Source organism: Camelus bactrianus, chromosome 27 (genome assembly GCF_048773025.1).
Source record: "Camelus bactrianus isolate YW-2024 breed Bactrian camel chromosome 27, ASM4877302v1, whole genome shotgun sequence".
In the NCBI taxonomy this organism is placed as follows: domain Eukaryota; kingdom Metazoa; phylum Chordata; class Mammalia; order Artiodactyla; family Camelidae; genus Camelus; species Camelus bactrianus.
The window spans coordinates 33292931-33320788 of NC_133565.1; the positions used below are offsets into that span (position 1 = coordinate 33292931).

The 27858-nt window shown below is 57.1% G+C and overlaps 1 protein-coding gene across 5 annotated transcripts; it reads left to right on the plus strand.

Moving 5' to 3' along the window:
* The first annotated feature begins 417 nt into the window (after nucleotides 1-417).
* On the plus strand, nucleotides 418-27501 carry STRA6 (signaling receptor and transporter of retinol STRA6). 5 transcript variants are annotated; one of them, XM_074353909.1, is made up of 19 exons: nucleotides 418-656; nucleotides 6600-6727; nucleotides 11765-11831; nucleotides 12142-12227; nucleotides 13398-13537; nucleotides 14112-14135; nucleotides 14319-14485; nucleotides 15829-15951; nucleotides 18179-18246; nucleotides 18371-18501; nucleotides 18773-18834; nucleotides 19767-19929; nucleotides 22111-22186; nucleotides 23254-23387; nucleotides 24433-24550; nucleotides 24638-24739; nucleotides 25419-25582; nucleotides 25812-25980; nucleotides 26648-26786. In XM_074353909.1, the coding sequence occupies exons 2-18, from the start codon at nucleotides 6615-6617 to the stop codon at nucleotides 25976-25978; spliced, it is 1905 nt and encodes a 634-aa protein (XP_074210010.1). In that variant the 5' UTR covers nucleotides 418-656; nucleotides 6600-6614; the 3' UTR covers nucleotides 25979-25980; nucleotides 26648-26786. The 5 variants fall into 5 exon arrangements, with proteins under 5 accessions (XP_074210010.1, XP_045372819.1, XP_010953568.1 ...); XM_045516863.2 differs by having other exon boundaries at nucleotides 419-656; nucleotides 6569-6727; nucleotides 25812-25961; nucleotides 26648-27501; XM_010955266.3 differs by having other exon boundaries at nucleotides 419-656; nucleotides 25812-25961; nucleotides 26648-27501.
* The last annotated feature ends 357 nt before the right edge of the window (nucleotides 27502-27858 follow it).

A 27858-nucleotide genomic window follows, 5' to 3' on the forward strand; every position in this document is an offset into this window, starting at 1 on the left:
GGTGGTTCCCCTCCGGCCTGGTGCAATTCATCAGGCAGTGGCCCCCTGGGAGTGATGGATGGTGACAAATGAAGGTAGGTAGGGGGTTCCTGAGCCCATCCTGGGCCACAGCTGGGGAAACTCAGCCATCAAAGCCCTGTGCAGGCTTCTCCACTGAGGTGACTCCGAGGGCCAGGGAGATCAAGTTTCGGGCAAATGGTTTGGGGGTTGGAGAGGCTCGGCCAAAGACAAGCCACCCTGTGTGTTATGTGGGGCCCCAACCGGGCTGTGGGCCTGAGCTGGAGAGATGGGGGTGGGGTGGGCTCTGATCCTGGAATCACAGGCGGAGGCCTGGGGAGCGGGAGGAGGGGCTAGTGGGAAGGAGGGAGCTGCCTTTCTGGGAGGAGGAGATCAAACACCTTTTAAAGCAGGTGCTGGGGACTCTGCTCAGGGCCAACTGCTGAGACTGCACAAGCAGCCAGCCATCTCTCCGGGACCCCAGCCAGAGCTGGGGCTGGCGCTTAGAGGAGGAAGCCCCAGCTGTTGGGGAGCACCCTGTCTGCCTGGAGGGGCAGGACTCCCCAGGCTGATCAATAAGGAGAAGGAAGAGGTACAGAAGAGACAGGTCAAGAGAACGCCTGGTGGAGGTGGGGCTGGAGCCAAGCCCTGCGGGCCAGGTAGGACTGGAGCAGGTCGGGGTGCAGGGGAAAGGTGCAGCGAGCGGGGACAGAGCACGAACAAAAGCGTGGGGCAGGAGGGGGACAGGAATGGGAGGGCTGAGCAATTCTAAGGGATGAGGTTGGAGACCTGGTGATGGCTGTACTTGGGGGAACCTGGTGTGAGCTCCCAAAGTAGGGAGACATCCAAAGAGTCATGTCTGAGTAGGTTTTGCTGGTGGGCAAGAGATTGATGGAGAGCCCTGCCCTGTGGTCAGCAGGGAACAAGGAAAGAGAACTCAGAGGGTCTGCCCAGCAGTTGGTGTCCTCAGTGAGGAAGGAGGGCAGCACAAAACCTACATCTCAAGGCAAGACCATGGTGACACCATTCCAGGGAGGACATTCTAGAATGGGAAGATCCAGGGCCCTTAGAGCTGCAGAAACGTTCATGGCCTTTTGGCCAGTCCTCCTCTGAGGGCAGGAAACCCTCTGTAGCATCTTGATATTACCAGCCTCTTCTTGATTGCCTCTTTTGATGGGGGGCTCACCACTCTGCAAGACTAAGAAAGCTACCTTTGTCCTGAGCTGAAATCTGCCTCCCTGCCTTCTCTCCTCTAAGTCAGTTCTGGGCTAGCACTCTGGGACAGGAAGAAAACACTGCTCCCCTGGACCAGCTGGCTACCCTCCTTCTCCTCACCAGCATCCACCCTCCTACCAGAGCAATCTGGCTTAAATACATCATGCTATGACAATACTGTTGGTGAGAGGGCAGGAGAATTCTGAGAAGGGGATATCAGGTGATGCTTCTGATGTTCCCACATGGCAAGGGAAGAAGAAGGTAGAGAGCCATACACACTTTCCTCTCATGAGCTTAGCAGCCAACAACACTGCCTTCCTGCGACTGAAGGGTCTGGAGCCAAGGTTAGGCACCTGTGTGTGTGTGTGGGGGGGGGGAGTTCAATACATGTTTGTGTGAGTGCACTGTGAAGACAGGGGTGGAGCCAGAGCTCGCTGGTGCCCATGGGGTTGAACCCATGTTGGTTGCTTATCCTCAGGCTTATGGGGGGCTGGGCTGCACAGGCAGGCACATCGGCCATCCCCCCACTCCTGGACTGAAGCACCCGTTGGCATCCTTTGTGTGCTGCTGGGGATCGGGGGAGTTGCTAAGGCTCTGACGTTTTATGAGGTTTGGGTGCTGTAGAGCTTTTGGGGGGTGCAGTTGGACCTGAGAGCCAAAAGCTGGGATGCGAGTGTGGTGAGAAATGGTGAGGAGGCGGTCTCTGAGCCTTTTGCAAATGCTCACCATGGTTTTGACCATCTTGCCCCAACCTGTGCTTGATTTGATTTGATCTTGTTGTGCTACTGAAATTCCAGGGATATTGCTGAGATTTGGGGGTGCTCTGGGGAGGCTGGGAGTCCTTGGGGGGTGTTTGTGAGGTTCTTCCCTACTCCTTCCGGCCTGCTGTCAGCTCCTTTTAAGTTTAGCACTTTGTCCTTTGAGGATTTTGAGAACCACAGGCCACTGAAGGCACACACGTGGGCCTCTGTTCCTGGACTCAAAAATTCCTCAGATTTAATCAACTTGAACAAAAACATGGGGAGGAAGGAAGCCATGTCCCAAGGCCTCCATGGGCCAGCTCCAGCCCGAGGGGCAGGGCAGGGCAGCTCTGTGCCAGACCCAGGTGGCAGATGGCCTTTGTCTACTCAGAGCCCAGGAGCTTCTTGTGACTCCCTGTCACAGTAGCAGGGCTCAGCCAGCCCCGCTCTGCACTCAGCTGGGAGCCCTGCTGGCCCGGAGTGCTCCTTGGGTATTGGGATCAGCTTCATCTGAATGTGCCCATGTGGGCCGTCCTGACCTCTGCCCTGCCCTCTCCTTGCCTCTCAGAGGCCCCCTCTCAGCTGTCCTGAGACACTTAAACACATCATTCTTGTTACCTTTACTGACCCTGTGTGATCTCAGGACCTTGATCCTGGTCCCCTCCTCCAGGAAGCCTTCAAGACTGCTCAAACATCTCCTTATTCCTCCTGCCCTCTTCTCTCTTCTGTGAACTTTTACAATCTGTCTCCCAAGTACCTCCACTTGCCAGCCCCTCCTTTCCTGTTGGCAAGTGCTGGTCTCTGACTCTTTGGGGTTTGAGTCCTCCTATAAAGCCAACTCTAGAGGGCAGGCCCTGGGCTTTGCTGCCAGGCCTTTAAAGAAATTCTTCAGGGCCACATCATTACAATCTTTCTCTTCTCAATACTTTTCCTTGCCAGCTTGCCATCTGGCCAGGTGGCATCCTTACTAATACCTCAGAGGTAATCTCCCATTTCACAGATGTGAGCTTCAAGCTATTCTAGGTACTTTGGGCTCAAGAATGGTACTTTGGGGTCCTCTTCCCAGCCTGAGCCATGTGACCACCCAGTGTCCATGGATCTTTGACCCAGTCTGCCTCCCTGCCCCCAGCAGAGTGGATGGGGGTGTGGGATGCGGGGCCAGGAGGGTGGGTGGAAGACAATGGGGGACGTCTGGGCAGTCACAGCCATTCTCTGTGGCTTTGACCTTCTTGCTACAACCAGTGCCTGGTGTACTGGCTCCACATTCCTAAGCTGTGAAGTCATTGAGGGCAGGGAGTGGGGGCCTTGGGGAGAGCAGAGCCCACAAGAATCAAAGAATTTCCTGGATGGATAAGCCACCCCTGCTGGGAGAGAGGCAGGGCTGAGACCCAGAGAGGCCAAGGGACTCATTCAAGGTCACACAGCCAGTTCCAAAGATCAAACCCAGGTAGGCTGCCTCCCCAACCAGGGCATTTCCCCTGCCATATGGAAACCCTGCTCTTTCCTTCTGGGCTTGCCCCTTCTCGTGTCCAGCCTGGCCTTGACTAAGGAACTGGGCACAAGGCTGCCCTCTGTCCGCTATGCCCACACCTGGGGAGAGGGACGAGACTCGCCATTTCCTCATCTCTACTTAGGGCCTCCCTGAAGGTGGCCTCTGCATTTCCCCAGTGAGGAGGGAGGTGATACCACGGGCACTGGGCTATCCCGGGGGGAAGGGGCAGACTCCACCGGAAGTCCCTGGGAGCAGAGCAGGGTATGGGTCAGGGCAGGGTGCTGTGGGGAAGGGGCTGTGCCTGGACTTGCCTGGGGCCCCCTGCCGGCCTGGCTACAGCCCCTGAGGCTGATGGAGTCTCCTCCGGGTAGCCAGAATGTCTTTCCTCAGTGCCCAGTTGGGTACCCTGTCCTTCCTTCAGGTGTCTGCTGGAATATCACTTCCTCAGCCAGGCCTTTCCCGGCCATCCTGCCTAAAAGAGCCAGCTCCTGTCCATCTGTCTCTCCTCTCTTAGCCCAACTTTATTTTCCCTCTCAGCACACATGACACATGCTTTGTCTCCCCTCTGCTTCCCACTACACGTGAGGGTCCCTGAAGTACTGGACTTTATCTACCTTGCTCACTGCTGTATTCTCAGCATGTGGAACTGTCCGGTACATAATTGGCATGCAGTCAACACCTGTTGAATGAATGAGTGAATGAACAAACCAGACTTGGGGGGCAGATTCAGGCTCCCTCCAGGGAAGGAAGCAGTTTCCGACAGGCGGAGTTATCCAGCTATGAACATCTCTACCTTGTAGAGGGAGTGAGCTCCCCATCACAGACTGGACTCCAATTGTTGGAGGAATCATTAAAATCAGATAGTTGCTCCCTAAGCTATGCGTGGGTCTAAGACTCCTGAGCAATGAGGGGGCTGTGGGGCTCTGGTGCTGGAGCAGAGAGCTCTGGAAACCTGGCTGGAAAAAACAGCAGCCTGCCTGGGACAGGCCCATGGAGGAGTGCTGGTCACCAGAATGAGCAACAGCTTTGTCAAACCTAGTTTACAAAGTCCCTGCAGCCCCAGAGCAGCATGCTGTGTGTCCGGGGAAGGCGGCAGGAGGAGGAGAGGCTGAGCTCTGCCCTGGGAGCACACAGCCAGGCCTGGGAGGCAGGATTCATCCCCAATCCCCGGGATCAGACAGGCAGTGTGAGCTCCTGCACTGCATCAAAGTTCAGGTTCAACTCTGAGTCAGCAGATGCTGACATCTCCGGGTGGGGGAGGGGTGGCCGGAGCCCTCTTCCTGGAAGAGGAGCCTTTCGGGAAGGTGGGGGGGAGGAACCAAGGCCAACAGAGCCCTCAGGCCCTAATGCTGGGAGGCCTTGTGGGCCCGGGGTTCCGAATTTGGATGGGGAGTTTTTAGGCTTTCAAGCACTGTCCCCTCTGAGCCTCACCCACACTGTTCCCTCTGTCAGAAACACACTTCCCTCCACCTCACCACCCCACACACCTCCGGCCTCAACCCCCTGCCCTCTGCACAACTGACTTTTCCCTGCCCTCAGATCTCCACTGAAAAGTTTTCTTTCTTCAGGAAGCCCCCCACTTTTTGGACCAAATTCAGTTTCCTATGGTACAAACCAGGGCACTCTGTGCCTTCCCTTTGAACCCTCAGACTCGGGGTGATTCACTGACTGGTCTGTGTCCACTCACCTCCCTGCCAACTGTAGACTCTCACATCCCAGGGCTCCAAACAGTGCTGCCACTTAGTAGGTGCTCAGTGAATTTGTTAAGAGTAAATGGATGAATATCTTTTTGAAAAGCTTGTCAAATAAATGCTTCAGCTGGATAGGGCAATGACCCAGGCCTCCTGTGGGATTAGAAGGACAGGGACCCTCAAAGATTCAGGGATATTCAGGGATAGGGGCCTGAGAACTGTTCTCTGCCTTGTCTGCATCTTGCCACCCCCGACCCCCCACCTCCACTGGGGGTGAGGAAGGGGGCGGAGCCAGCCAAAGGTGATGGAGAGGAACCCCCAGCTCCTGCCCAGACCCTGCCTTCTTACCTTCACCCCCACCCCCACCCCACAATCCTGGAGGAATGGGAGGTAGGCGGGGTTCTTGCCTACCCTTGGGTCTGGTTCGTGTTTAAAGGACTAATTTCCGCCTTGTGGGGGTGAGTTATCTCCTTGTGAAATCAAGTTGGAGAAACAAAAAGATTTGACTAGTGAGACACATGCTCTTCCAGGAGAAAGAATGGACAGGCTCCTTGCCCTGCCTCCCGCCCGGCCCAGCCCCGGCAGTCTCCCTGGGTTGCTGGAATGCCTGACTTGTGCCGGATGTGTGCGGATGTGCCGGGCAAGGATGTGGGGGATCTGGGGCAGGCGCTGAAGGCAGGTATGTGTTGCAGCCGGATGCCGGCCCTCCTGGCCACACTCCTCCCCAGCTCAGGCCACTGCATGGAGCTAGGGCCTTCGCCTCTGGAATGGGGGCTTGTGAGGGCCATGATGTGATTCCATCACTGAGGTCCAAAGGGACCAGCAAGGGGCAGGCTGAAGCTGGGGGATGGTCTCAAGGGAGCCTGAACAAAGAGGGGGGGATTGGGCTGGACCCCTGGGAGCAGGAGGGGCCGGGAGCCCATCTGGGAGGGTCCCACAGACTGTGCTGAGCCCGCCCGCTGCCCGCCCACCCTTTCATCTCTGCAGCTCCTTCCTCCCTGGTCCTTCCTTGAGTGTGTGTCTGTGGGTCCGTCTGGATGGGTTTGGGGAGGGGGAAGGAAGTGGGGGGTTCCCTGTGGGCAGCTTGGATTGGACAAAACTTTGAAAATGGTGCTTTGAGTCAAAATTTGCTGGTGGACAGTCAGAGAGACCAACAGGTGCTCTAGCAGGAGCCCACGGACCCTGTGGGGGGACTGTCCCCAAGGGATAACTACTTCTTGCAGGACCGTGTGAGACTGGGCGGGAAGGGACAGGAGGGGACAGGAGAAGTCCTTCCCCTCCTCCCGTGCCAGCCGGCCCAGGCCCTCACTCCCAGACGGGCTTTTCCCAGAGAGCCAAAAGAAAGAAAGTAACCTTTAGGATTAAAGAGAAACGTTTCTTTGTTTGGGTTTTCTTTCTTTTCTTCCCTCCTAAGCCTCTTTTCACATCTGTAGTAGCTTTTTTCCTCTTGTTTGGGGGTCAAAGGAGAAGGGCTGGAGAATGTCGACCCAGGCAACAGGGAACCAGACCTCCTCTGGGGCCACAGACGAGGACGCCTATGGCAGCTGGTACATCGATGAGCCCCAGGACGGGCAGGAGCTCCCGCCGGAGGGGTGAGTTGGAACCCCTGGCTCTGTCGGCCAGCAGATGGGGTGTGGCGGAGGTTACCGATGAGGGTAACAGGGGAGACCCTGAGCAAGGGCTGCTCTGATGGGCTCTGCCGCTCATTTGCTGTGTGGACCCTTGGCAAGTCATAGCCTCTCTGGGCTTCAGTCTCCCCGCCTGTTACATGAGAACACAGCCCTTGCCCTGGTGTTCAGATGCTTGAAGTGGGAGATCTGGGCCAGGCTAGTCACCTAAAAAGCACCTGTGTAGTGTGTTTAAAATGCAGATTCCTGAGCCCCATCTTTGCAAACTCAGATCCAGCCGGCTCCCTGGGTAACTCTGGCCTGTAGCTGGGAAAGAGAGCTGGGCAAGTGGCTGGGGACGTCGGGCCTGCTTTCAAGGGGTTAATGGTCCCCGTGGTGAACATCTGGAGAAGGGGGTTAGCAAGTATCAGGTTCTCCGGGGGCAGGACCCGAGCAGCGGGAGGCCTGAGGAAGAAAGCCCCGGGTTGGGGAGTCACTGAGGAAACATACCACTCCTGTTGGCTTTGGCTGGTCTGAGGCTCCATGAAGATGAGGAGGTCCTGTTCTCTTCAGCAGGAGTGCTCAGGCCAGGCCAGGGGAAGGAGGCGGCTTCAGCCCAGCCCAGTGTGGCCTGAGGACTCAGCCCACGGCCGTCTCTGCCCAGATCCCTTCTATCTTTGTTTAGTCTGGGCACCCTGGCAGAGGAGCTGGGCCTCCCTGTGCCCCCATGCTGCCAAGGACGCCTCGCCTGTGTGGGCCCCAGAGCTGAGTTCTCGCTTTGTTATTCCTGGCCCTGACCCCATCCCCCACCTCCCTGCTCTGTCTGAGGCTTTGGGGAACTGCAAAGGTGAGGCTGGGGGGGTTGTCGAACCAGATGTGTGTGCACATCTGTTCTCCATCAACAACTGAAACTGGAGAAGGGAAAATGCTCGCGTGCCTCCCCAGGGGCCAAGGCTGCGGCCTGGCCAGGCTTCGGTCACCCAGCAGGGATGGAGGCCCCACCCAGGCCTGGGGGAAGGAGCTGTTGTTCGGAGGACAAGGGATTTTGACTACCTGGAAGGCAGCCCTGCTGTCAGCAAAAGTGCGCCCCCTCCCTTCCCTGGCTGGCCTAGAGAGCCTGGGGCTCCCCAGGTCCCTGCTGTGTGTGTGGGTGGGAGAAGCAGCAAAATGGAAAGGGGACCAGGGGCCCCAGGAGAACACAGACCCTGATCTGGGTTAAGGCCCTTATATGAAACTGTGTCCTTGGCCACCTCAGTGTCAGCCATTGGCTGGGGCCGGGCGCCTGCAGCTGGCTGTGCGGCCGGGGTATCTAGACAGGGCCTCGGAATGAAGCTGGCGCATGGCGGGGACCAGGCGATGAGGAGTACCACCTCTCATGGGGGTGGCATCTGGGATCTGTAGCTCTCTTCTCCTACTACTGGGAAGAATGAAGAGCTTTGTTTGAATCTACTTACTTGGCCAAACCAAGCTGTGCTTCCTGGCAGAGGTGGGAGTGGGGAGCCGGGAGCCCAGGGGAATCCCAAGGGGCGGACTTGTGCTCATCTCTCCCTGTGTGAGTCAGACACCCTCAGGAGATGGTGCACCAAAGCTCTGAGGAGCTCTGGACATAGCACCCCCAGCCCCCGGCCTCAGTGTGCCCCAGCCGGCTACAGTCAGGGCTGGTGGGCACTGGTGACAGTGGCTGGGATGGACTCAATGATCATACTTACTCAGGTCCCCTTGTGGTGCCAGGACCTGGTTGTGAGGGTGAGCCTGGTGGGGAGGGGGTGAATCTGGGGTCTTCGGTGGGCACAGGATTGATGTGTGGGCAAGCGGGCTTTCTCCTACCCAAGAGGCCCCTCTGCCAGGTTATGGGCCCAACTTGCCATGTGCTCGTGTGTCATCCACCCATCATCAATGCCGAGCTGCCCAGACAGAGCCTGGGGATATAAATACATCTGCGGCAGCTGTCCAGGATGTCAGTCACCTCCCCACCACTTCAAAGGGCTGCCTGGAAGGCAGAATTGGGAGGCTTCCTTCATGGCCTGCCCTCCCACCAAGTGAGGGCAACGCCAGGGTGACCCGCAGGTCCTTCCGCTGTGGGCCTGGGACAGCGTCAGACAGTAGGGCTCCAGGCCTGCCGAGGACCACAGGCCCTCAGACCCCCGACTCCAGTCAGTCTCCCCCCCCCCCACACCGATGTGCTCCGTCCTCCCCTCCAGATGGGGCCCTTTGCAGCCTCCCACTCAGAGCCAAACTTCTAGAAACAGTTGTCTTGCTTCTTCTCTGTCTCAGTGTCCTCACTCCACTGCAGCCCGGCCTCTGTCCCTGAGAGCCCGTCACCACCTCCAAATTGCCCAAGACCAAGCCCAGCTTCCCTGGGCTCTGTTTGCCTCTAGTCCTTACCCTTTGTATTGGAATAAGGCCCAGAACCCTACAGTCACCCCAGAAATTCCCCCTTCCCCTGCTCCTCCACATCAAGGTATATAAATTTTTCCTTGTAAATGCGTCTGAGATACTGCCTGGATTTCCACTGCCTGGAGACTACTTATCCTGAACCATTTGAAAATGCTGATATTCAACTGGTTTTGATGTGCAAAAATGACAATTTCACATGGTTCCACCTAATACCTTCCTCCACACACTTCTTACCACTCACATCCTGGTCAGACGCGGCCGCTGGAGCCTGACTGCCTCAGTTCAAATCCTGGTTCTGCCACTTCACCAGTTGTGTGATTTGGACAAGATACCTGGCCTCTCTGAGCCTTGTTTTCCTTGTCTGCATAAGAGGATACGAATAGCACCCACCTCTTAGGTAACAGCTGAATTAATACGTGGCCCAAGCAGTGCTTGGCATTTAGTCAGTGCTTAGTGTTGTTACTGTTGTTGTTATTGTTATTCAAACCAGGCACAGAAATCTCCTAAAATCCAGAACACTGCCCTGCTCAAACACCCTCAGTGGCTCCCTAGTGCCTCCCATGCCTGCTATAACTGGCTCTCAGCCTGCCCCCTGGGCTGCAATCGAGCTGCGAAACTTGCCTGGCCCCAGTCACACTGTCTCCTGCCTGTCACTCCACTTCCTCATGCTCTTCCCTCTCCATGAGCTCCCTTGCCCCTTATTTGCCTAAAGAGACAAACTCAATACCACCTGCTCTGAGGCCTTGCCCCAAATTTCTCTCCCTTTTCTGAGTCCTTTAGCATCTGCTTGTGGCCCTTCAAGGATCAAGCTCCCGCCCTCCGTGACATGGAGCTCTTTGTGTCTGTACCATCCCACCTGTCCCACAGCACAAAACGTGTGTCCTCGAGGCATCAGCCAAACATTTGCTCAGTCAAATGTCTAGCTCAGACCTCAAACATTTGAGGGTCCATGAGCCTCAGCCAAACCAAGTACAGGGTATCTGGAGCTGGGAGGCTCCAGGTGATACAGAAAGGACCAGAGATTCCCTGAGACAGAGCCCTGCAGAAGGTCCGCGGGGGTGAGGTTGGCTCCTGGTTAGGCTGCTCCAGGGACAGTTTGCTGATCCCCTGACCTGGCTGGGCCTGGGGGACAGGATTGAGCAGGACTTCATCAGATGACGAGATGCAGGCTGAGAGGGCTAAGGGTGGTGGCTCTGAACTTTTGGGGCTGATCAGGGACCCTGCCTCACCCCAACTCCTCCCTACATACTTGAGTAAAATGCCTTAGAGTTGAAAGTGGAGAGTGTGAGGCCTGAGCTCAGACAGCGGGAGTCTGATCTCCTATGTGGCACCTACTCCAACATGGGCACAGTTCCGCTTTGGGAGGAGGCTGGCTCTGCCCTGGCCAAGAAGTTGCACAAAACAGACTTATTCTGTCCATCCAACCCAAGGACAAGCCCACATGACTGGGTTCTGTCCTGCTCCTCACTGTCTGGGATTTCCAGGCTCAGGGAGGCTGGGCTGTCGCAGCACAGAGTCCTAGGGCTCTGAGCTGACCCTCGGGATCACTCTTTTCCACACAGCAGGAGGGGGCCCAGGTGGGTGGGCTAGCCTCCCGGGCAGGGAGGGCCCAGCTGCTGCACAGGGCTTCCTCTGATGCCTTGCCCACCAGAATTTGCCAACCTTGCCCACACTTGTGTCCTCCCTCTGGCACTCCAAGGCTCTGGCTAGATAAACTCAGAGGTCTGCCCCTCCCCAGGAACATATTCCTATCTGCTCTCCCAGGTCCAGGTCCAGCCCTGAGCTCAGTACTGCTACCTGACACCTTTCTCTGCCACAAGACCCAGCTGGGGAAATAGAGGCATTCATTGTCCTTGCTGATTTCTTCATCTCCTCCTTGGGTCTACCTCTGTGCTCAGCTGTGGTGAACGCAGGACCTGTCGGGCCATATGGGGCCTTTGTGTTAATTAGAAAAAGGGGTCCCTACTTAGATGGATGCAACTCAGTATGTACAGGGCTTGATGAGCAGTGTGGCTTGGATTTCACACTACACACATTCCCTTTGCTGGGCATGCTTGTACAGTACACAACCTGCCCAACTGTGCATGGAAGACCTCAATAAGAAGAAAACAGATAAAGAAGAGACATAAATCCTGGAAAACCAAGGTAGACCATTCCAGCCACAGATATAGACCAAACTCAGATACCAGTGAGTGAAGGGCATATCGTAAGACTAATTTCTTGATGGTTTGACCCAGGTAGTATGCTTAGCCACAGTTCTGAGGAGAGATCTGAGACCTGGAGCAGTCAAGGAAGCTTCCTGGAGGAGGGAGGAATGAAGTGGGCCTTGATGAATAGGAAGACTGAGTTGGCCCATTCTGTTTCTCCCATGTCTTCCCTGGGGAGCCCCCCGTCTCTTTCAGCCCTGTAAAGTCAGAGCTTGGCATGGGACCAGCACACCACAAGGTCATAAAAGACCGAGAGCAGCCCTGAGAAGGTGGAACTGGGCAGGTTTATGTAGGAGAGATCAGAGGGTCGAGGGAGGTGGTAGGTGGAGCCCCAGTGTGGACAGCCTGGAACCCCAGACCTGGCTGCACACCTGGGGTTTCCCTATAAGGCCTGACCCAGCTTTCAATCACTTTGCAGGGTGGTGCCTACCTGCCACCCAAGTGTGCCTCCGGGCCTCTACCACGCCTGCCTGGCTGTGCTGTCGGTGAGTCCAGACTGGCTTGCAACCTACTGCCAGCCTGTTCAGGGGGATGTGTGTTCCCTGCTGGGGCTGGTGAAGAGGGACACTGGGAGCCCAAATATGGGGAGGGGTCCTGGGAGTTCTCCCAGGGCGGGGACCGAAACCAGGATGCAGACTGAGCCCTCTCAGACTTCTGTCACCTCCTAGCCAGTACCCCGGGTGCTGCATGAGTGTGCATGGGGTGGCGGAGGGGGCTCCTGGGGCCGAGTGCTCTGACTCAGCCCCTCAGGGAAGGCCTGGGCGCCCCGAGCCCTCCTCTCTGCTCTCCTTTCAGATCCTTGTGCTGCTGCTGCTGGCCACGCTGGTGCGGCGCCGCCAGCTCTGGCCCCAGTGTGTGCACGGCCGGCCCGGACTGCCCAGGTTGGTACCTGGGCGTGGGCGCCCCCACTCGGGGCCCGGCTGACAGCAGCGCCCTGGGAGGGCGGTGAGCAGTTAGGTACCTAGAAGCCAGTGCTGCCTTCAGTGACACCCCAAACTCTCTCAGTCTGCAGGCTCTGGATCTCCAGGTTTAGTTGGAACCCCCAGAGGGGAAGGGAGGGACCCACTCAGGTGCACCCGCTCCTGTTCCAGACCCCAGGGAGACCAAGCCCAGCTCCAGACACACCTGCTCCAGCAGCCCATGGCCTGGACAGGCCATGGTCACCCCCTGCCTTCTTGACCCTCTTTTCCCTGAGGGTGTTATCTGGACCCTGATGCTTACAGGCAGATTTGTGAGGGACTGACCTCCAGTCTATGACTAGAACTTTCTCCCCCTGCCTCCTTCAGCCCTGCAGCCCCAGAGCCTGGGAGGGGAGTGACCCCGAGGAGACGAGACTGGGCAGGCTTGTGTGGGAGAGACCAAAGGGTAGGAGGAGGTGGTAGGTAGAGCCCCCAGGCCTGGGATGCACACCGAGGTGGGGCCTGCCATGCTGGTTTCGTGGCAGACTAGCCTGGCTGGCCCAGGAAAGAGCTTACCCTGCTTAGGGGAGGGATTGGGGGTAGAATGAAGCAGGATGGAGCCCTCCGGGCTGGAGCACAGAAGCAGAGGGTCGGAATGGCCTGGCCCGAGCTCAGAGGGGCGATGCCTGGGACAGCTGTGCCCGCTGTCTGCCCTCTGCCCCGGGGCTACTCCCAGGCCAGGGTGGCGGCGTTGCATAAGGATGTTGTGACTCTCCAGTTCTCTGAAGGTCTGCCAGCCCAGACAGACCGATTAGAGAGGAGGCGGCTGTTTCCGGAGCTTCCAGAGTGGGTGGAGGGAGCAGTGATCAGGCTTGTTCCTTGTGTGTGTGTGTGTGTGTGTGTGTGTGTGTGTGTTGGGGGGATGTGCCTGAGTCACTTTGCCAGAGTCCAGACCTTGATACATAGGAGGCACTCCAGAAAGATCTGTGCAAGAAATGCAGTATTTGTGGAATGAATACACAGAGGGGTGTCCATTTCCCATTGTGGAAAGTGGGACGGTCTCCACCTCCCTGATTTATGGAGCATGGCAGGAGGTAATGGGCAGGCAGGGCCTGAGGGACTCCCTCCTGTCCTGCCCTTCCTCTGCACCAGCCCCGTGGATTTCCTGGCTGGGGACAGGCCCCGGAGCGTGCCTGCTGCTGTCTTCGTGGTCCTCTTCACTTCCCTGTGTTTGCTGCTCCCGGCCGAGGACCCACTGCCCTTCCTGACCCTCGCCTCACCACCCGGGCAAGGTACCCAGCACAGCTGAGGCCCTGGGCTGGACTGATGGAAGGGGCAGGTGGGAAGTGAGCGCTGGGGCTCCCCGTCCCATCATGAGCCACCACCCAGGAGATTCTGTCCCATTACCCTCCCCAACTGTCCCACCGCAGTGCCTGATACCTTTGTTGCTCTGCTTCCTCTGTTCTTGTGCAAACCCCACCCCCAGGAGGGAGGGAACTCTGGTTCCTAGGCACAGGCTGAGTCCCGCAGATAGCCCAGACCTGTGTGAGCATGAAGAAGGATGGGGATGGGGGCAGGGTGGGGTCCTGGAGAATTGAGCTGGGCTCAGGGAGGTGATGCTCCCCCCACAGGAGCCACTGCCCCACAACATGACCTCCTTAGATCTTCCGCTCCTCACAGTGACTCCACAAAGTGCGGGTATTAGCTCCATTTTACAGTGGAAGATCCTGAGGGTCCGAGAAGGGAACAATAATGAAATAGGAGCTTAACTGATTGAGTACTAACTTGGCCACTGTGCTAAGCACTGTACATATTACCTGCTCAGTTTGTCTTTGCTAATTTACTACTATTACTTCCATTTTACAGATGGGGAAACTGAGACTCCAAGAGGTACCTTGCCCAAGATCACAGAGCTGATGCTAGTCAGAGCCTGGGTTTGAATGCAGGGCTCTTGCCCACTGAAGCAGCCTAGGGGCTTGGAAGATGGAGACAGGAGAGAAGCCTGGGTGGGCTGGACCCAGGTCCCACGTCTGCCTCTCCATCATGTGTCTCTCCGCCTGTCTTGCCTTCCAGGGCCGTGGAAGATGCTGGCCCTGCTCTATTACCCTGCCCTCTACTATCCCCTGGCTGCCTGTGCCACAGTCAGGCATGGAGCTGCACACCTGCTCGGCAGCATGCTGTCCTGGGCTCACTTGGGGGTCCAGGTCTGGCAGAGGGCAGAGTGCCCCGAGTCGGCCAAGGTAACCAGTGACTCATGACAGCCTGGGGCAGAGGGGCGTGGAGGAGCTGCTTAAACCAGCGTAGCTCCTTTCATCTCGCCTCCATGCTTCCCTGCTGCTCTGTGTGCAGGATTTCATGCCTTTAAACGCATGCTCGTTCCTAGCTCGGCCGCTCTGTGGGAGAGGCTGTGGACCGGGCAGCTGGGCTTGACCTCAGGAGCTTCCGTTCTGGGAAGGGGAAGGGAGGGAAAGGGACAGAGGAGGAGGTAGAGGAAGTCTGAAATCTCCCATTATTGATTCCCCAGACTTCCCTTGGCCGGGCTGGTGTGGGAGTGAAGAGAGCTGGAGGACCCAAGCACAGAATTGGAGGGTGGTCTCAGAGGGCTAAAAAGAGAATTCCAGAACCTCAGAACCTGGTTCACTGGAGCTGGCTGGGGGTATGAAGCTGCCCAACCCAGAGCCCAAAGGGTGGGCGTGTAGGCTACAGAGCCAGACAACAGGAGTTTGAATCCGGCCTCATCCCTTCCTTCCTTTGTTCACTGAACACATTTGAGCACATACTCTGTACCAGGGGCATTTTGAGGCACTGGAATAGTGAACAAGACGGATGAAGTCCCTGGCATCCCAGGAGCTGCCGTTCCAGGAGGAGACACACAATCAAACATACAAAATGATGCCGGGTGCTGCCAAGTGCTTTGAGGAAAGCATGTCCCCTTTCTGAGACTCAGATCCACCCCCGTCTCCCCATCCCAGTCCCGTCAATGAAGTTGGTAACACTGATCTCTTGGGGTAAAGTTGAAGATTAGGTAGTTTCCTTGAGAGCAGGGACTTGGTTGGTCTTTTTCATGATCCAGGACCTGGCACATACTAAGCTCCCAATAAAAACATATTGAATTAACAAATAAATGAATAAATATATAATGGGCCCAACCCTGGAAGGGCCTTAGCCCTGGGAGGCAGGGCACGTACTTCTCTGATGCCCAGGTCGCAAACCGTACATAGAAAAGGATCAGGCCTGTGTCCAGAGTGCCAGGAACACAGGAACATGGAAGGGGGATGTCCACCACTCCAGCCGCTTCCCAGCCCCCTGGGGTGGATAGGAGGGGCTTATACAACACCCTCCCTTGGATTCCTCTAAGGGAACTGGGGGAGGGGCAAGCACCTCCACAGGGCCTGAGAAAGGGAAGTAGGAGCTGGTGCCGAGTGGCCCAGGGTGGGGATGGTGATAGAACCAGAAGCCTTCCCATGTACCCTAGACCACCCTCAGGGCCCCACGTGAACTGGGAAGGGACAAGAATCCCGGTCTTCGCTTGGGGGAAGAAGGCAGAATGTAGATGTGTCTGAGCGTTTGTCTGTCTGCCCAGATCTACAAGTACTACTCCCTGCTGGCCTCTCTGCCTCTCCTGCTGGGCCTCGGATTCCTGAGTCTTTGGTACCCGGTGCAGCTGGTGAGAAGCTTCAGTCCTGGGGCGGCAGCAGACTCCGAGGTAAAGGGGCAGGGCTGGGGTGGGCTCATACGCAGCACCCAAGACACCTTGGCCTTGCCCCTGTCTACTGGTCTCCATGTAGTCACACTTGGGCCTAGGACATAGCAGGTGCTCAGGAAATATTTGCTGAGTCGCTGAGGGGCTGATTTGTCTTCTCTCCCCAGGCAAAGGCTAGGCCAGGCCCTCGGCTAGCACCCAGGATACCCAAGGCACCAAGCTGTTTGAACAGTGGGCACTGAACAAAGGAGAAGTGGGCCAGAAGGCAGGGAAGTCATAGCTCTGTTTCTGAAATACTGAGGCTCCAGTTGGAGAAATGAGACAGGCAAGGAGCCTTGTGCCTAATGGGAGCTCTGAAGATGCTGACACAATTCAAGAAGAACCCAGGACAGAATTACACTATGAATCACTTATAGGCTGGATAACATGAGATAAGGGGGAGGGCTGGGAGAACTAAGGAAGGCTGGGAAGACTTCCTGGAGGAGGTTGACATAGCAGGGACTGAGGACAGGAAAGCTCTAGAGTGGGGAGAGAATAAGGAGAAAGCATTGCGGGCAAAGGGAAGAGCAAGAGTAAAGGGGCAGAGATGGGCTGCAGGCTTCGTTCGTATATGATTTGCAGCACCAGGCAGGTCTAAGCACATAGTAGACACTCAGCAAATATTTTTGAAGTTGTGGGTAGGTGGGTGGATGAGTATATCATGGCAAGAGAACTCTTACAAGATACGGCAATCTTATTTTAGATTAGGTAGACCTTCTAAGCATACCCTGTGCCAGGCCCTGGGCTTGGGACTGTGCACTCAGCCGAATGACCTGTGCCGGTCCTCCAGGACCCCCAGTACCTGGGGGAGATGGGTGCAGCGACACATTCATATGCAGTATGAGAGGTGCAGCCGGGGCTCATCCAGCTGCCCTGGGAGCAGAGGTGGAAGTGGGGTCAAGTATTCTTCCTGGTGAGAGAGGAGGAAGAGGGAAACTGCTCCACAGTGGCCCTCAAGAAAGGCTGAAGACACAGATGCAAAAGGCTAGTTACTGTGCAGATGGGGAGGGTGAAGGAAAGGCTTGAAGGCTGGCACCTAGGACAGACAGCAGCTGAGTGATGGCGCCAGTCGCCGACGCACAGGACGCCAGATGAGAGCCAGTGTGGGGGTAGGGTGATGTTCAGCCGCGGCTGTGCGGCGCTGAGGGGTCTGCAGGCAGCTGGGCCATGGCCCTGGAGCTCAGGAGAGGGGCTGGAACTGAAGCCAGAGGATTGAGGTCCCCTTGGAGGGATGAAGAGTGAGGGGAGAAGAGATGGGGTGCTCCGTGTCTCCAGGGGTCCCCCTGGGTCCCCCACAGGCCCACCTGACTCCAGGTTTGGCTCCCACATGGTAGCAGTAGGGTCCTCAGTACTTATCACTACTATCCTCCAGAGGCTCAAGAAGCCTGTTGTCCCCTCATTTTTACAGCTGGCTCGGAAGAGGGGAGCTGCTCCCCGGGATTCACGGTGCACCAGGCACGTCTCTGCCTTGTCCAGGCCCTTCCCTCTCCTCCTCCAGGGCTCTTCTCCCTCTGTTGCATGCCTTTGCTCTTGGGAAGTCTTGGGAGAAATAAAATCCTCTTTGGCCCTTGGTCAAAGAGGTTTAAGCCTCAAAAGACATAGTCAAGCTTTGAGCTGACCCACACATGCCCTGGATCCCAGGGTTGCCATGGCAACAGGTGACAATGGCCTATATTTTCCTAATGATCGGGGGCCAGGGGCTCACCATATCTTACCATGGGCCTCTGCCACTTGGCAGGCAGCTTAAGGCCTGGAATGTGGCTTAGACAAATCCGGTCACCCTTGTGATCTCCCTGAAGTAGGAGGAGAGGCCTGGGGCATCTGACCCGAAACGGCTCTATCCTGTGTCCTGGTCTAGGCTGTGCTCATGGGACATAGGCTCCCTTTGCCCCAGTCTCAGCTAGCAGAGGCCAGAGGGCAGGAGGAAAGCAATGCTGTAATGTGACTGAGTAAAGCAGGAAAGGGTTGGAGATAGACCTTAGGAAGAACTTCCCAGCATTGAGTGTTCTTAGATAGGAGACTGATTAGTCCTATATTCATAGAGGAGGACAGGGCACCTTGTCCCTCACAGGGGAGCCCTTCTGTGTACTCCACCACAGCCAAGAGGTTTGTATGTACTGGGTGCCTGTGTTACTCCGAGCTCTATGGCCCCAGGGATGGCTCGAAACAGGTCTCATCTGCTTGTCCACAGGGGCTTCAGAGCAGCTACTCTGAGGAATATTTGAGGATGCTCCTTTGCCAGAAGAAGCTGAAAAGCAGGTGAGCTCCTAGGCATACCCTTTGGGCCAGGGCACAGGCCTGGGCAGGCAGGCTTGTTTGGGAGGCTGGCACTGGGCAGCACGGTGGGGCAGAGAGGAGAAATGAACCAAACTCTGGGTCCCAGGCTCGGGGCAGGGGCTTCTCCTGAGGGCTCCCGCCTGCCTGGGTCTTTCTGCAGCTCCCACATCTCCAAGCACGGCTTCCTGTCCCGGACCTGGATCCACTTCAGATGCTACATCTACACACCACAGCGAGGTATGGGATGGGGAGCTAAGGTAAGAGTGACAGGTGACCTCACCCTGCTTTTGCACAGAACAGCTGCAATAGAAGCCCAGCTCTTGCCCCCAAAACCCTTGTTATCAGGAGGAACCACCTCAGCTTGGGACGAGGGGCAGCCCCTGGCCTGGTCTTGGTGGTCCAGGGTCCTGGGAGCCCTGGCCCTTTTCCTGGGCGCCTTGGGAGGGATGGGGCTCCCAGGCCTGGGTGGTGCTGGGGTTTACCATCCCCCTCCTTTTGGGGACTACAGGATTCCGACTCCCCCTGAAGCTGGTGATTTCAGTCACCCTGACAGTGTCAGCCATCTACCAGGTATGTCCTGCCTCTGTAGTGCCATTTACTTTCAGACCCCTGCCCCCAGCCTCCAAGCTTGAGACAGCTCAGGCCCAGCTCAGCTCCCCAGAAGCCTTGCCCACAATCTTGTCCAGCTGCTTCTGGCCATCTTGGGAAAGCTGGCCTACCCAGAAGGGAGGGGAAGTTAATTCTTGTTGGGCTCATATGGGGTCAGAACATGAGTTTCGGAGCCACATAAACATGGATTTAAATCCTAGCTCCTTTATTTACCTTCTGAGTGACCTTGGGCAAGATACGCAACATCCCTGGACGCATTAGCTCAGCTGTAAAATGGAGGAAATAGAATTACTTCCTTTCGAGGTAGCTGGGAAGATTTAGTGAGATAATATGTGTTTGATAAATCCCCATCACCACTATCCCCCTAAAAAAAGAGACAAGCGGAAAAAAAACAAAATCCTGGGAGGTAGATATGATTTTTTTCCATTTTACTGATGGGAGAAACTGAGGCTGAGAGGTAAATTTGGCTTGGCTAAGTTCCTGTAGCTAATATCAGGGTAGCCAAAATTTGAATCCAGATCTGTCTAGCTTCAATGCCTATGCTCATCTATAGGACATTTTGCTTTCTCCCACATGGAAAAACTGGAAATTTTATATTCTGCAGTTTAGATAGATGACTGATAGATGGTCAGAGGGGTACATATACAGTTGTGCTCCTTAAAATCATATCTGGGGTCTATGAGGCTAAAGTCATATCTGTTTGTTATGTGCTGATTAGAGGCATGAGGATGCTGTGCAAAGGGATGGTTCATATCCATCCACCGTGATGGTGATGTGCTGCAGAGTTCCTCCCCTGAAGTCTCCCCCCAGCTCAGAAAACACTTTTCCTGGGATGGGGGTGCCTGGCATGAGCACTTCCGGGCCCTGCTGCCCTCATTCTGGGGCTCTTCCAGGTGGCCCTGCTGCTGCTGGTGGGCGTGATACCCACCATCCAGAAGGTGAGGGCGGGGATCACCACGGACGTCTCCTACCTGCTGGCCGGCTTTGGGATCGTGCTCTCAGAGGACAGGCAGGAGGTGGTGGAGCTGGTGAAGCACCACCTGTGGGCTCTAGAAGGTGAGGCCTCCTGGGAGTCCCTGAGGGCTCACAGCGGGGACCCGATACCCGAGCTCTGTCCCAAGGTGCCATGGACATGCGGGGTGCCCTCAGGCATGTCCCTTCCCTCTCTGGGTCTTGGCTGCCTCATCTCCAAATTGGGGTGGTCATCTCAGCCGCCCCCTGTCAGCTTGTGTGGTGTCTCCCACCCCCATCCCCAGTGTCTTTGCCCAGCTCTGCAGGTGTGGAGATGGGGAAGGGTGCGGTCTGTGTGAACCGAAGGGACAGCCCTGGGGCCTTTGCTCCAGGTGGGGAAGGGGGAAAGGAGACAGGGAAGTGGGGCTGTGGGCCAGGATTCTGAGCTAAACCTCATGGCAGGTGGGTGGGGTCAGGCAGGGCAGATGCCTTCTCGTGCCCAGTCTCTGTCCTCCAGGCCACCTCCTTTCTCCTCCTTTCCCCTGACAATGAGCTCCTGGGCTCGGGAACCATACTAGCTTCCTTTCTGTGGTCTGATGCCTCCTTCAGCCCTTAGCCCCATTACCCCCTGCCTTACCTCCACAGCCCTGTAGAGGACACTGGGGAGTGTCCCCACTTGACACATGGGGAAGGACTCACCTGAGGTGGTACAGCCAGGCAGAAGTGGAGCCAAGAGAACACAATGTCCTGATGCCCAGGCTGGGTCACTCCACCTTGAGACAAAGCCTGGTGGTCAGGTGTCAAGGGGCACCCTCTGATGGATTGGGAGTCCCTGGCTGGCATGGGCACTCTGGCTCTTTAGGATTAACATGTGATGGTCGGAGCTTAGGCTGCCAGTATTGCAGGTGGAGGTGCAGAACTGCTCTGCAGCTCTTCCTTACCATTAACATCATCCCCATCACACAGGTGGAGAAGGGCAGAGAGTAGGGGTGGGCAGAAGTGTGTGCAGTGACTGCTTCCTTCCCTGACCACCACTCCCACCACCTTCCTGAGTACATCTGCTCCAGACGCTGCCCAGGAACTGTGGCCAAAGGCCACAGCAGGACAGGTGACAAGTTCTGGATGGGCTGAAAATGATATCTCAGAGAGGTTTTCCAAGTTGGCTGCAATCTGGACCACAGGCAGGAGGAGACATGGTGCACATCAGCCCATATCAGCCCACATCAGCCCACATCCAAGCTCAGATCTTGCTCACAGCAGCCCTGTTAGGTCAGCACCCTTGACCTAGTGGACCTAGCGCTCAGCTTTGCCTTGTGTATTTGCCCCCCCTCCTGAGTCTGGTGGGAACCAGGAACCCCCTGGGCTGACTGACGAGATCACGATGTAGACACCCTGGGCTCATTCTAGGTCTGCTCGGAAATGATTGCACAAGTCGCTCCATCACTTCCTAGCAGTGTGGCTGGAGGGTCAGGCCCTCTCTCTGCGTCTCAGCTTCTTTGTTGGTCCCATGTGTCCCTGTGCCTCTCCTGTGGGGTTGCTGTGAGGGTACTGAGTAAGACTGGGTGTGGATTAGGGTGGAAGAGTTGCAGCCCTGCCTTCCTGCTCTGCTTAAATAACAGGCTTGTTCACCACATACCACGCGTTCCCCTCCAGCTGCTGATAATACAGGGAACTCATGATCTGTGCACGTGGCCCGTGTGGGTGGGGAGCTGGAGAGGAGGGGCCACACTGCGGAGGTGGGTAGCAGTGGTCACCTCCCTCATGCTGACGGACTCAGGCCACAGTGACGGGCACTTGCATCCTCTGTGCCACAAACAAAGGCCGCAAACGCAGGCGCAGATGGAGCTGTATGGCTCACAGCGTGCTAGGAGATGGGCCGCCCAGCAGTGCGCCCGGCGCGGGGAAGCTGAGGCTGGGAGGGGAAATGACCCCCTGAAGGCTATGCAGCCCGGAGGCTGTGGAGCCAAAGGCAGATGCCCGGTTGGATGGAGTCTCTCACTGGGGGTCACACAGCAATGGAAGCAGCAGACCAGGGTGAGGGCCAGGGCTGCAGCCTCAGAGCTGGCCTCTCTCTGTCTTGGCCACCAGATGTCACCTGGCAGTGTGGGTCAACTGAGGTCGCTGACTTAAACACTGGATCTGAGAACAGGGGATGTGGCAAGAAGCCTCCACTCAGAGAGGAGTGGGGCAGGGACAGCTCCCACCCAGGCATCCCGGCAGCAGTTCGGAGGCTCCCGGGAGAGCCCCGGCCCTGACCTCCCACTTTGCTCCTTCTCCACCCTCCAGTTTGCTACATCTCGGCCTTGGTCCTGTCTTGCTTACTCACCTTCCTCATGCTGATCCGCTCGCTGGTGACACACAGGTTAGTGGCAGACTCTGACTCCCCCAGTGCAGACGTGGGGAGGAGGTCGGAATCCTATGGGCCTGCAGGACCCCTGACCCAGGAGGCCTGTGGGGAAAGCCTGGGGGCTAGAGGGAGGGAGGGTCTCCGCAGGACCAGTTTGTCACTGAGCCCCGCTGCCCAGCTGCCCTGCGGTGGGTGGGGAAGGTGGAGCATCCCCCTCCAGTTGGAGAAACGTCTGTGAGTGCCGTGGGGCGCGGCTGACGCGGGGCTGGCATGTGGAGCTGCCCTCTGAGGAGGGCCACCTGGGAGAGCTGGCATCCTCCCTGGGAACGGAAGAAGAGATGGAGGGTGCGGGAGGGTGCCGTGGGCAGGAGGTGCTGTGTGAGCAGGAGCGTGTGAGCGTGGGTGGGGAGGTGGCCCAGCTGGCGCTGGGGCGCTGAAGAGATAGTTATGGGGCATTGAGTGCCAAGCCACCTACCCTGTCCTTTCGTGGTGAATGGTAAGGAGGGAGCACTGAGAAAATGTGAGCAGGGGGGAGATAAGATTCTGGTTGGGGGTAGGGTGGATGGGAAGGGGAGGCTGGAACTTAGCAGGGAGTTGGTCCAGATGCCCTGTACACTCATCAGGACTCAGGGCTCCTGCCCGGGGTCTTTTCTCACAGGGCTGGCTCTACTTAGGCTGGCATTCACGGCCCTCTTCCTTGCCTGAAAACGTACCTTCTGCCCTGGTGGCCGAGCTGCAAGTCACTTTCGATCTCTCCTGTGGTGTCTCCCTTTCCTGACTTGGCTCAGGTTGAGCCTCCTGCCTTAATTGGTCTCCCTTGATCCCTGCCCCGCCCCCCCCCCCACCAGCTTACTCTTATTCCTCCTTTAAGACTCGACTCAGATATCACCTCCTCTGAGAAGCCCTCCCTGACCTCCTAGGCTGGGTTAGGAGCCTCCACAAGGCTCCCACAGCCCTGGGCTTCCCTGCCCAGGGCTGTGGGTTGTACTTAGACTGGGAGTTCAGCCAGAGGCTGGCCCAGAAGAGGAAATCAGAGAGCGTGTGTGTCCCTGAGATCCCTGTCTTCCTCACTCCCACCCCAGGGCCAACCTGCAAGCTCTGCACCGAGGGGGCGCCCTGGACCTGGGCTCCCTGCCCCAGAGCCCCCGCCCCTCCCGCCAGGCTGTGTTCTGTTGGATGAGCTTCACAGCCTACCAGACTGCATTTACCTGCCTCGGTGAGCCCACTTGTCCTGGCCGTGGCAGGCCCCAGTGGGGGAGGGGAGAATGCTCAGCAGGGCTTCCCTGCCCTCAGAAGTCCACACAGGTGCAGGGTGGAGGGGGTGGGTAGGTGCAGGAGCCCTTGGGGAAGGGATACCCATCACATGAGGATGGCACCTGGGTGCCACCAGGAGTTTTCACACAGGGTGACCCAGGGCTGGAAGGTGGGATGTTCAAGGAGGCACATTCCTGCTTATGTAAGGGAGGGCTATGCCACGATAGGCTGTCTTAGGAGGTAATGAGACCCCTGTCACTGGGAGTTATTTAAGCAGTGTTACACAGCCATTTAGGGGGCTGCAAAGGGGGTCCTGCCCTGAGGGAATGGGACTAGATTAACTTCAAGGGCCCCTCCAAGCTCTGAGTTTCTGATACTCCCCTTTGGCGCTGCAGTGAATAAACTCCTCCCAAATGTGAGGGGCTGGGGCCAATGTTACAAAAGCAAGGGCCTGCTTTCTGTCCCTGCTGGTTCCTTCAGTTCTCATCTCCCTGGGGAGGTGGAGAAAGATGATGAAGCGGTAGAGGAATCACTAGCACTAAACGTCGTAATTCTTCATGTCGGTGAGCTTTATACCCCCAAAGCCCTTTTGTACATATCTCATGTAAACAATTAGCTAATTATTTTAATAGACAACTTTCAGGTACCTACCATGCGCCAAGCTCTGTCCAATAGGAATGCAAACATTACTTTAAAATACAGTCTTGTCCTCAAAGACTCAGGAACAATTGGGAGAAAATAACATTTGCAAAGCACTCTGTGATTTTCAAAGATCTGCCACAAGTAATGTCTCATTGGAGACTCACAACGGCCCTCCTGGGTGGGGGCTGCTATCCCCATTTTACAGAGGAAGAAGCCAAGGCTCAGAGAGGTAAAGTAACTTGCTCAAGGTGGACCAGCAGCAGAGCAGGGATCTGAAACCAGCTCTGCCCAATTCCAAAGCCTTGGGTTCTGGGAGTGGCAGAGGTGGGCTGATGCCTGCCCGTCCCTCCTCCCCATGCTGCCAGGGCTCCTGGTGCAGCAGGTCCTCTTCTTCCTGGGGACCTTGGCCCTCGCCTTCCTGGTGTTCATGCCTGTGCTCCACGGCAGGAACCTTCTGCTCCTTCGATCCCTGAAGACCTCGTGGTGAGTGAGGCAAGGGGCAGAGGGCTCTGGGATCCTTTCCCAGAGGGCCACTAATAGTGACAACCTTCCTATCCCCTCATCCCACAGGCCCTTCTGGCTGACCTTGGCCCTGGCTGTGACCCTGCAGAACATGGCAGCCCACTGGGTCTTCTTGGAGACTCACCATGGACGCCCAGAGCTGAGCAACCGGTGAGGCAGCTCTTGGGCTTGTGGCTCGCTCAGGCACTCAGCCTCTTCTTCAGTGTCCTTCTTTTTGTGCCCTTCTCCCTCCGTTGTCATCTTTCCCCTTTCTCTAACAGGGAGCCCAGTGGATAATAAAAAGGGTTTGCCTTGTCTACAGAGAAAGGGGACAGTGGCCCAGCTTTAGTCAAAAATGCCTCTTTGTTTACCTGTCACAGGGCCAGAAATACCCCCATGAGCCTTTCCTGACTTAGGGATCAACACTGCTCTCCCCTTTGCAGGAAGGAGGCTAACCGCAATATTATTTCTGTGCTGGGTGGCAAGGCTGTGGGAGGATCTCGGCTCCAGGAGAGACTCAGAGTCAGTGAACAAGGGACTGAGAGGAGGGAGGTGGGAGACATGAGGGTCATAGAAGATCCAGGTGGACCTGGACTTAAACCCCAGCTCTGCCACTGACTAGCTAGACAGCCTTAGCTAAGTCACTCAACCTCTATGCACCTCTGCCTCCCAAATGGCTGGGCTAGGCAAGCTGGGTGAGAGAGCGGAGCCAGCTAAGAAGGTGGGTGCACAGAGGTGCAGTACACAGTACACAGCAGTGCACAGCAGCTGTGGTCATCTGGATCTGACCCTGTGCCCGAGGAAGGGGCTCTGTGGGGGGTGCCTCAGCCTCTCCTCTCCCCCACCCCAGGCGAGCTCTCTGTGCAGCCACCTTCCTTCTCTTCCCCATCAACGTGCTGGTGGGCGCCATGGTGGCTGGCTGGCGAGTGCTCCTCTCCGCCCTCTACAACGCCGTCCACCTTGGCCAGATGGACCTCAGCCTGCTGCCACCTAGAGCTGCCTCTCTCGACCCTGGTAAGGTCACAGGGCAGGGGCTGGGGGTGGCGGTGCTTACGCTTCCCAGACAGTCCGGGAGGGTCTGCCAAGGCCTCGTCTCCCTGGAGGACGCCTGTAACCCTGAGCCGTGGGTGTGTGCGGGGGGCCGTGTGCTTGCACGCAGGGCATGCAGGGCACCCCTGGTGTCTGTGTTAGGGGCCATCTGGGCCCCCCACCGCAAATAGTGCTGCCGTCCCCACCCACCCAGGCTACCACACGTACTGCAACTTCTTGAAGATGGAGGTCAGCCAGTCACACCCAGCCTTGACAGCCTTCTGTGCCCTGCTCCTGCAAGCCCAGAGGTCCCGGCCCCGCACGGCCCCCCAGGATGGCCTCAGGCTGGGGGAGGAAGAGGAAGGTGTGCCTTCCCACTAGGGGTAGGGGGACTGAGCCCCCCCCCCCCCCCCGGCTTCTCCCAGGAAGGAGGCGCAGCCTCATCTGCAACACACACTGGGAGAGAAGGCCAGGACTGCAGTCGCTTCCCCTCTCCTGCTGCTGCCGCTGGGGAGGGGAAGCGAGCACTTTCCTAGTCCATCTCAGGGTGATTTTTTCCATGATACTAACACACACACACTCTCTGTCATTCCATGTGTGCGTGCATACACACACCCATACACGTCTCACGTGGAGAATGAGACAGCTGTCTTGCCAGGGGGCTTTGTCACCTCTACCGCCCCCCGCTACCCACTACCTCTCCTAAGGCAGTATGTCCTCCCCCTGCTCTCCTGCCCGGGAAGTGTGTAGTAGGGAAGGGGACACTAAGCTGGCTCCAGACCCTTATCCCAGCCCTGCCTCCAGTCTCCTCCACAGAGGTCATCCTCTCCCTCTTCTGTCAGTCACCCAGAGGATGGCATCCTGAACCTTTACAATACCTCTCTTCAGCCTCACACTTCTCCCGGCTTCCCCCTCTGTGAGATGGTGCCTGGAGCCCCAGTCTCATGAGCCTCCCTCACCCTATGCACAGGATTTTCAGACTGTCTTGGTGCAAGTGGGTAGGGCTTGCCTGGGTGTTTGTTGAGTGACTTACAGAGGGTCTCTTCTCAGGGATGCAGTTGCTGCAGACCAAGGACCCAGTGGCCAAGGGAGCAGGGCCCAGGGCCCGCAGAGGCAGGGCCCGCTGGGGTCTGGCATACACGCTGCTGCACAACCCAGCCCTTCAGGCCTTCCGGAAGACAGCCCTATCAGGTGCCCGGGCCAACGGGGCCCAGCCCTGAGGGTGGGGAAGCCCACCCCACCGTGTCACTGCTTGTGCTGGGGTGCTTCCCCTCCTCCCAGCCCACTCCCTCCCAGCTGTGCCAACATCATCACCCCAGCCATGGCAGCCTCTCTGCTTGGCACCAGTTCCGCCAGCAGGTCCTGGGAGTTTAGGGCCGGCCCAGGGTCGCTGTGATTGAGTAGAGGTCTGTTGGCACTACGGGCCTTGGGAGGCCCTGGTCTGCTGCCCTGACCTCGGGAAGCCAGTGAGGGCTCTGGAGAAAGCAACGAGTGGTTTAGGCCCTTGGTCCAGGAGTCAGTGGAAGTGGGGCAACCACATCCAGGGCCCTCCTCACGCTGGCTCTGCCGCCAACCTCCAGGCTTCACGGAGGCCTTCTCCTGACCGGGGTTGGTGATGCAGGCCGGGACAGCCTAGCATTCCAGCTCTGCCCATCAGCCTTGGACCTCACCGCCATGACCAGACACAGCGCTTCCTCCCTCCTGCGGCTTTCCGCCTCCTCCGGGGGGCCTCGTGGCCTGCAGGGGGAAGCCACGGGCTTCTACCCAGCCGCAAAGGCACAGCTCAAACCAGGCCCCACACTGAGCTGCCCACACTTGAGGGCCTGATATTTTTGTAGTTGGGATGCCTTTAGATGTTATGAAAGAGGTTAATGTGTTCCCCGTAATAAACTTGTTCCTAAGAAGCAGTCCTCCTGTGGGGGAGGGGTACATGGGGAAGACTGCCTGGACTCTCAGTAAATCAACACTTTGTTTATGGGGCTGGGGTGGGGTTGGGGCATTTTGGTCACGTGCTGGGCTGGACATTGGGTGGGGGGCAGAGGGGAACCCATGGCCGCATGCCTTTGGATGGTGGAGAGACTGGGGACCTATGTGCCAACCCTGAGCTGTGTGAGCATTGGCTTTGGAAGTTGAACTTATCCTGGATCCTCGAGAATGGGCTGGATTTGGGGAAGAAGAGAGATTTCAGGAGATGGGGAAGCCGTGTGAATAAAGATGCGGAGGTGGGAACAGATTAGTACGCAGAGGGAAGGGCCGCCGCG